The sequence below is a fragment of the Telmatherina bonti genome, assembly GCF_933228915.1.
Source record: "Telmatherina bonti genome assembly, chromosome: 21".
Classification (NCBI taxonomy): Eukaryota; Metazoa; Chordata; class Actinopteri; order Atheriniformes; family Telmatherinidae; genus Telmatherina; species Telmatherina bonti.
Genome location: NC_136630.1, coordinates 22,392,174 through 22,401,758, shown reverse-complemented (window position 1 = coordinate 22,401,758; position 9,585 = coordinate 22,392,174). Strand labels below are relative to the sequence as shown.

Sequence of the window (9,585 nt, the reverse complement as noted above, 5' to 3'; positions counted from 1 at the left end):
ACTGCAGTGTCCTTTTAAAGTAGCCGTGTTGAAAACACAGCCTTGACAGGAGCAGTGTGTGTAGATACAGTGCTGCTTCTGTATGAAAGGTTAGTGAAGAGCTGTGTGGATGTGAGCAGTTTAAGTATAAACTGTCTAAATGTGCTTTATGTTGAATCTCTGATTCTGCCGCTTATGCAGCCAATTCTACATAAACATGTTTAAAGCAGCCGTTCTTCCTTCCTGCTGTCTGATGAAAAGTTGCTCCACTTGTGGCGCGTTAAATGTTTTAACTTCAGCTCGAGGCTTTCAGGCTTCTCTGTGGGGTTGGCGGGCAGAAACTCAGCAACGCAGCGGTCAAACTGTAAACAAGGTGGATTCTTTCTTTTCTAAAGCAGTAATGGCTCATGTTTGGGCAGCAAATATGCATTCCCAAACATGTGAAGCATTTACAATGAATAACAGAGGTTTTTGACGCTACAGAGCCCCATTGTCTGCTTAACCGGTGTGAAATGGAGGCTGTGTTTACCCGGATGGGCGTGTACCACTTCCGGCTCTGAGGCGGCTTCTTGTTCTGAGGTTTTTTGGGTTTGGGTTCATACGGTTCGTACTCCTGTTCAGGCATTTTCACCACAGCGTTCTTTGGCTTTTCTAGCTTGGCCCCCTCCTCGGTGGAGCCCTTCCCTCCCCAGCGTACCTGGAAAAAAACAGGGCTGTGAATGAAATCTGCAGGTTTAACAATGACCCTCTGCTGGCAGAATGGCGTGTTGATCTTATCACCTCCATCCTCTTGATTCCTCCGATTCCTCGTCCTCCGTAGTACGAGGCATCCACAGTGGGCCACTTCTTCTTCGGCAGGCCATCTTCGTCATCTGACTCCTGAAAGCCACACGAACTCAAACCAGTCAGCTTCACTGCGTTTTTGTTGGCGTTAGTTTGTGTATTTGCGTGCGTGCATCCTTTGACTCACAGGCTCAGGTGGAGGTGGAGGAGGTGGCTCTTTGATCACCTGTGGACAAACAGGAAACAGAACATCATCCTCAAAATCCCCTTTCCACCTGTCACAGGAACTGGAGAGGGGGGGGATCATTGTGTGCTGATTTCTATTGAAACCAAGAGTGGACCAGCAGACCAGAGCACTGTGAGTTTGTCCAGGAGGCATCTGGATCTGGATCAATTAACCACATTATTATCTAAATATTACTAATAATACAAAATGGCCACTGCATCACGTTCAAGCCTAATTTCCCAAAGGAGATAATAAAGTTTATCTTATTACACTGTATTGCAATAGGGAATAAAAAACTGAATGAATTGTGTCTTGATAAACCGGCCCAATGTGGGATTTAAAAACTGGGTCAGCCCCAGATTTGATGCTGAATGCAAATGCTAAAAAATCACAACAAAAACATGCAACAAACACATAAAGTCTTACATAAAGTACAGCACAGAGAGGTTTGTGAATGCATGAATGAGTTTGTCATGAAGTTTCTAAGTCTTGTTCAGCTTGTTCAAACTGATTTGTGGAGACGAGAGATGTCCGATATTATCGCCATACCGATATTATCGCCATACCGATATTATTGGTTGATATTGACATTAAAATGCAAAGACAGAAACTATTAGTGTCATTTTATTACTTTTTTAATGACATATCTTTTACACAACATGTAGATATTATGTATCAAACTTTTGAGTTAAGTCTCCTCTAACTCAAAATTAAACGATATAAAAGATGTCATGTATACCTTTACAGATATTTTTGTTTGTTTGGCACAACTCACCACAAAAATATCAGTTTAAATCTGTATCTGAAATGAAGAGTTGGACTAAACCAATATATTGGATATCGATACAAAAGTCAGTATTGAATATGCCTAGGGTAGACTAGAGGGGTGGGAAATCGTATCGAAAAACTGAATATCGGGATATTTTGCTTCACAGTTTCTAAATTATTTTTTTTGTTCAAAAAAATTTACTCTTGTTTTCAAATAAATAAAAATAATCCATTATGAAATTTTTGTCATTTTTATTGTTTTTATTGATCTTTGTACTTTTCTTCATGGGCACTATAGCAGCAGAATGATGGTGTAGCTACTGTGTTGTTTTTTTTCCTAAGTGAAATCAAGAGAAATGACGAGCAAAAATAGTTTTGTACATTTTTTTTATGTTTGTTTTTAGGTGACAAAAATTAGCAATACCTAACAATTGTGAGAATTGCGATTTAAATAGAATCGGCACCCAGAAAATCTGAATCAAATCGAATCGGGACAAAAGCAGATCATCGCAGCCCTTGTAGACTATTTGTCTTTATTGCTTTCTTTTTTTCTTTTTCATTCAAACATATCAGTATATTTTTACTGAAATAGTTTGAAGGGTGTATCTCTGCAGGAGGGATACCAAACCCCAGTCCTCCGGGGGACCAGTAGCCTGCAGCTTTGAGATTTTTCACTGCTTCAACATGGCTAAATCTAATTAATGGGTCGTTATGTAGGTCTTGACAATAAGCTGTTGGATTTTTTTTATTTATTTATTAAATTTTTTTTTAAATTTTGATCAGGAAAACATCTAAATCCTGCAGGACAGCGACTCTCAAGGATCAGAGATTGAGATCCCTGCCCAGCAGAATCTTTTGTGTCTTCTGAATAATGACGTTTCATGTCTTAGCTTTTAGCTGCTACTCGAGAGAATGAGAAATAAACGGAACAATCTGAGGTGTGAGCTTCTCTTGTTTAAGCTCTGATGTAAGATCTGCTGACATCAGCCAGTCAGCATTTCTGATGTCTATGCGTTGTTATTATTTGTTGTTATATATGTTGCCATAAAAACGTCTCTATGTATGCTGCTGAGAATGATTCACATGGACACCTGTGTGCAGGGATTACAGCTTGTATGAGCGCCACAATTTCTTTTTCATGCTCAGGATCTCTGACAAAGATGTTTTCTCATATTAAATGCATTTCAATGGCTTATTTCACAATATTCTGCTCTTGCATAAGAGTTCAAAGACGCAGAGCGCCAAATAAATTCTTTATCTGTTGAAAAAGCATGAGAACCGAATTCCCAACATGCTCTGCCCTTTAACTAACCCCTGAAACTGTGGAGAAATAATGAATCAGTCCAGATTACAGTAGGAGTTTCTTACCACAGTGCAGCACAGAGGCCAGAACCACCACATGAAGAGAAGGGCCAGGAGGAGGAACAACACCAGCAGGGTGATCAGGAGGATGGTGCCATCAAACTGGACAGTAGAGAAACACAACAGTAAGTCATCACTGCTGCTGAACCAGGCTGGTTGCAGAATTTACATACACAGCAAATAGATGAGAAACCTCTTCGTTGTGCTCGTCCATCGTCCAGCAATCAGACAACCTCCAGCACTAAGAGTGGCAACAGAAAGGTCCTACATGCAGAATCTACAGACTGATCTGACTTTAGTTTGTAGCATTCGTGTTTTTTGTCGTGTTTTTGGTTAACATAAGTCGTGTGATCTCTGAATATATCCGCCTGTCTTTGGGGCAGACGTGTGTCCATGAACCAAAACCTGGCTTCCATTACCGACCACAGATGGGAATCACATGTACTTAGAGTTTTCTCCATCTATCTTTGGACAAAGATGTGGGGGATTTATGTTGACTCAGCAGTGGGGCCAACTACTGAAAGCTATTCCCAGAAATACAACGAATATTCCACAGAAATATCCCTCCTAACAAGCTGTGGTTGTTAGAAGGATAATGGAATAGGGGTAACACTCGATGAGCGGATGACTCTGTATCTGTGTTTCCTCATGCATTATGGGAATATTTAGTGCGCCACTCTCAGTGTGGCACATGGATAGAGTTTGGGGAGGGGATGCAGTGGGTTGTTGGTATTTATCTCCAGCTTTGATCACTTGACATATTGTTTATAGCACAAGATCTCCCCATCCACAGCTGGAGACGTGTCCTGTCGTCTGACTAACTGTGTGACTTCACTCTATATGGTTTTGCTTAGTGGCAAGAGGCGGCTAATTGTAACGGTGTGTCAGGCTGAGGTCCATATATTGTCTGTCGTTATGAAAATGACGTCACATGGCTTCAGAGAGAACAGCTTGAAGGAGAATATTTATGTTCGATCTTCTGTGGCTTCGTCCATATGCTCCATCTTTTATTTGCTTTAATTGCTCTAAATTGCAGTGAATTACATTCTGACTAAATGTCATGCACATTCACACACTTATGCAGTGGTTCCAAAACTGGGGGGGCAGGTCCCCCTGGGGGGGGGGGGGGGGGGGAGGACGGACATCAGGGCTCAATAAAACTTGGAAGTTTTAGCACTGGACAATTTAGTAAAAAGTACTGATGGGAAATGATGAATCAACAAGAGAGACTTTAAGTAGTAAAAAGAAGACAAGAAAATTTGCTGGCGCAAATCTGTTCCTGCTTAACCAGGTAACGGTCAAGCAACAGTAATAATCAGGTAATGAAGTGACCACAGTGTGTTGTGTGCATCAAAATCCAATCATCTGATATCATGAAGTATGAAGTCAAACAAGTAACAAAACCACTTGGAGACTTTTCATCCTGAATATAAAGAAAAGCCTGTTTATTACTTTAGAAATAAACCATCCAACATTTTTTAAAGCAGAGTTGTTTTACTAAAGCAGCATCCGTCTTATTGAAAACTCAACTCACCTGAAGTAGTTTGCAGAAATCCCTGGTTTAAAACGTTTCACACCAGCAGAAGAATGGTTAATAATAATGACACTGACATGGTTTTAACTATAGTTAACAGCAGCCACTAAACTGATGAGACACTACAAAAGGTGTTTCTTTGGAGGGGCTTCGATGAAAAGGGGTCCCTGCAGAAAAGGTTTGGAAGCCTGCACTAATATAAGCTTCATTGTCTGAGTGGCAGATACAACTCAGAGATAAATGCAGTGGTAGAGGGTCTGCCTCTCCAAAGCAAGATCTGGGGGGTTTGTGGGGTCTCTTTTAGGGGGAAATCTGTTCAAATCCCTGTGGTTTGGTTCCCTCATGAAAGAGGGGATATTAGGAAAAGAGAAGAACGAGCAGAAGAAGGACGAACAGTAGAAGCTCTATATGACAAGAGTTGACATTTTATTAAAAGATAAAGAATGATGACTTACACACTCTGTAGTGGTGATGTGGACGTTGCTGCTGATGAAGGAGAGGCCATCGTTCATGCTCACTTGGAGATAAATTACCCTAAAACAAAAACACACATGGAGGAAAAGGGACTACATCAGTGTTTGGGTTTAACATTTCACATGGAAAAATCCAGATCAGATTATTTAGTCTGAAGTTTTTCCCTTTGAAGTTCAGTTTATTTGATGAGAATCGTGTCAGCAGAACCAGGATTCACACCGAATAACGTCACCGAACCGCCTGCAAGCCGTGAGGTGTTACTTCAGCAGTGAGGCTGTAAGCTGAACCAACAGGAAACTTCCACAAAACACAAGCCATGATGATCAGGAGGGACAGATTTTCCAGCTAAAGTCACAAAGACTCATCCTCTCTGCTTCGCTTGCAGAATCTGAGTTACTGTTGACTTTCTGCAGCAGCTGGAGTCTCCCTCTCGACACCCGGCAGGACGACTTGTAGGCAGTAAATGTCCACCGGACCGGACTTATAAGCTGCTTCTGGCGAGTTGGATGACTCGTTTTTATCTTGTTTTAGTCTTTATTTACCACAACAAACAGCACTGTGCTTACTGCAAATATTTCTTTGACTGAAATTTAGAGTAAAGTCTCCTTTCAGGAAGAAACACACTCATGAAAACAAGCTGCTGTCCAGGCTTTAAATCCCTCCTCCTCCTTCTGAGCACTAAAAAACAATTCTGAGAATGTCCATTTTATCCCTCAGGACCTTTTCTTTGGAGCATCTTGTGGTTCAGTTCCTAAACATGCGGATCAGAGACACACTGTGATGGAAAGGGGGTCTGGTAAATGTAAACCAGCTGTCTGAGTTCAGAGAAGGAGGCTGAGAAAAGGGAGCACTGGGTTAGTGGATCATCATGATCATGATGTCAACAAGTATCTGGATAGAAAGAGTTTGAAACGGTGGAAAGACACTCGTTCTCTCACCAGGAGGGACTCACTGCCTGCAACTAACATCAAAGTTGTGAAATGCTGAAGATGGAGGAACTATTGTGGGTGTAATATAGCAGGAAGGGGGGTTGTTGTCATTCCAGTGATAAAAAGAGGGCCTCACTATCCTCTCTGAGGATCCAGAGGGTCTTTCTGCAGCTGGAGCGCTGCTACCAAACACTGTGGTTTGTCTCAGAAGAAGGGGAGCAGAACCAACTGGGAAGAGGAAGATGGATGAGATGAAGGGGTCACTGCTCTGAACATACAACAGACTTCTAGGAAAAGAGAGGAAGATGAAGAGAACACGCAGAAAGAAGGAAGAAAAACGGAAACTAAGTCTGATACAAGAAGGAACAAAAAGCTGTAAATGACTCAAACTGACCATGAAACTGTTCAGGATTAAATATGAATAAAATGATTTCATTTTAAAACCTGTTGAAATTTTTACAGATTTTTGATGTAAAAAAAAAAAAAAAAAAAAGCCGCTTCAATCCCCCCCCCTTGCATTTACAATGTTGACTAAACTACCAACACAAGCTTACAGAGGATGTTATGTTATTATAATCAGTTGTTTAGTCGGTTGTTTCAGAATAATTAAATGTTTTACTTTACTAAGTTTAGTGTCTAAAAACAGAAATGAAGACCTGGTTGATGCAGATATTTTACTGTCACTCTGTCCACCACAGCTGTTGGTCCAAACAGTGAAAAGAAAACCACAAGCCAAAGACACACAACCACAGTCTGAAGTTGTGGCATCTGCAAAGATAACACTGAATAGTTGTTTTGTTGACTTGTTTTCCTCTGACTGATGCAGATCCTGCTGATTCTTGTAATCTGTGATACTGTAACCTGAATGTACTCTGCTGATAACCAATACCACACTAATTATCAGTAAATAAAGTAATTTGTTCATCTTAGTATGCAAATTAGATGGACAAAAGGTTCCACTTCTACTTTCAGCTGACATAAAATACAGATCCTGAACCTAAAATTTAATGTCTGAATGTATAAATTCCTCTTTGTTTTTCTGTAAAACCATTTTATCCATGAAGAATTTAATCTCATCTCCACTTTAGTTTAAAGGAAAATGCCAGTTTTAGGTTTAAAAGAGACAGAGTTCAGCAAATGTTAAACAAACTAAAGTAAATAGTTGATTTATGTTGATTTATTTAAGTGTTAACACAGATCTGGTTTCCTTGTGAGTTTTTATGGGAAGTGAATGTGGGAAATAAGATACTGTGATTCACCTCATCTTATAGAACACATCATGAAGAGCCTCCAAGTGTCCACCAGCGAGAAAACAACAAAAGTCCAGAAGAAAGTTCAGAAAAATGATTCCCAAAAAGAGGAAAAAGAAGATGATGAGAAGGAGAAAACAAACCTGTGTGGAAGTGGAGGAAAAACAAAGTGTGAAGAAGAAATGCTGAGACAGCTGTTAGGCAAGGAAAGGAGACAGACATGAAACACACAGGTTTACAGTCTTCCCTGGTAGTTCAGACTATTTAGTTCATCCTTTTACTTCCATTTATTATGGACTGCAGGACATAAATCTTAACGTCCGCTCCCACCTGAACAGGGACTCCATCAGGTTCAATAGAGAAAAAGGTGTGAAAGAGGAAACAAAGATACTTATCTGACATGTTTCAACAGCAGCTGTAACCAGCCTCCCAACGAAAAGAGAGAAATGTGACGTTACAAAGATAAAAGATGGATTTTAGCACATAATTATAAAAATAATCTGATCTGCAGCCAAATGTTCTGCTGTTTTGTGACTTTAATGGGTTGAAAACCTTCATTAGTTTGGCTCCTGGTCCTCTTTAAAACCAGAGCCAGAGGTTTTCACCCTGCTGGGAATCGGGCAGTGAATAAACGCACACTTGAAAAGCCAGGCGAGCTGCTACATGGCTTTGATCAGGAAACCCAGACAAGCAGACGGTCGACAGAGAAGAAGGGAATGAAAGAAGGAGCTCGCGTTAACAGAGACAAATAAAAGAGTCGTGCAGCAGAGAGGCTGATGGAAAACTAGATAAAAAAGCTCAAACTGAGTCACTAAAACAAAAAATTATGAGTTTATATAAAAAGTAAAAACAAAGTCTCCCTGAATTCCACAATCCTGCCAAGATATCGATTAAAGATTTAAAGTGTAGCCATCAGTCCAGGCTGGTTAAATCTTTCCCCACTACAGTTAAATCTCCCTCACTTCACATCATTTCCAGCCAAAGTATGAACTACAAATGTGAGTTACAGCTGCTGTGGGACAGCAAGGACCTGACGAGGTCAACAGTGTGTGTGAGGAGAGACAGGACTTGTTCAGTTTGTCTGTGTGTGTGAAGTCTTCACCACCATCCACTCGGCCTCATACTCTGATACTTTCCTTCCCATGAAGAGTCGGGTCACAGAGGTTTGTGGATTGTTGACGTTGGAGCGCGGCTGAGCTCTAAAAGGAGACGCTGCGAGCTGATGAGGAGCGGTTCTGGTCACTGCCACGGTGACTGTTGTGTGGTGAAAGTTGGAGTAAACTAACCTCAGGTATGTTAGAGTTCGCGAGCAGTCACCGCCCTTTTCAGCAATGGCAGAAAATGCTGACGCATGTCGTCTTTCACTAACAAACAGAAATCTTTTCCTGTTTGTTTCGACACAAAATGAGATTTACGAGCACGAAGAGAAACTTCAGGAGAAGCTTCTACAAGAGGAGAAGAAACAAGCAGCTGTAAGCTCTACAACCCAGATGGAAGATGCTGAGATCTACCATCTGCTGCACTAGTTTGTACCTGAAGTCTCCTTTCTGTCTGCTTTTCGCTGGTATGATTCACACTTACTCCTGAGGGAGACAATCAGCCCTTCAGCTGCTAAACGCTCCACTATGTTCACCAACTTGTAGCTGAATATGCTGCAGGTAGCATGCAGAGTGCTCAGAAGGGGTGTTTTCTTCCTGGAAAAGGCCTCCTGTTAAAGCTGGAAACTTCTATGATGTGATCCTGCTTCAAAATCTCCTGCAGACCTTTAACTGTTTGATCTTTTCTCTTTGTAAATATCCCCAACAATGAGCCTTTCGCTTTAACCATAGACTGTATAAAAAGATGGACGTAGCCTCTGTGACATCACCCGTAGGTTTCTGAAGAGCTGAATTGAAGCTCTGTGGTCAGTTCCTACCGTTGCCATGTTGGCAGCATCACATGTGTCGTCTCGCCCGGAAAATACAAATATGGGCAAAGAGGTGGAGGTGAGAGGGGAGCTGTGAGGGTCATGGTGGATGATTGACATCGAGCGAACTCCGAGCTTTCTGTAGCTAAGAGCTAACCGGGCTAACCTGGAGATAACAGGAGATAACCAGCTAACGGAGGTAAGCGGGCTAAAGCTAAGTCACGTCACGCTAAAACCGCGGTTGTTCTACGTTCTTCTTACTTGAAGCGAGAGATCAAGTACCTGTCAATCAAAAGGACACGCCCCTAAATATGCTGAATTTCAAGATTAAATTACTTTTAAACGGTCAAGTTAAAAAAAAAATTCACTCCCCC

The 9,585-nt window shown here is 41.2% G+C and overlaps 1 protein-coding gene across 1 annotated transcript in view; it reads right to left on the bottom strand.

Annotated features, from left to right (window-relative positions):
- The window catches only part of LOC306771300 (anthrax toxin receptor 1-like), a 42,104-nt gene that overhangs the window by 11,437 nt on the left and 21,082 nt on the right, over positions 1-9,585 (bottom strand). Inside the window, exons 12-16 of the mRNA XM_079260448.1 lie at positions 5,108-5,186; positions 3,125-3,220; positions 950-988; positions 760-858; positions 509-676 (exon numbers count right to left, since the gene is read on the bottom strand). Of these exons, the coding sequence (XP_079116574.1) occupies positions 509-676; positions 760-858; positions 950-988; positions 3,125-3,220; positions 5,108-5,186 (481 nt within the window). The remainder of the gene's footprint in view (positions 1-508; positions 677-759; positions 859-949; positions 989-3,124; positions 3,221-5,107; positions 5,187-9,585) is intronic.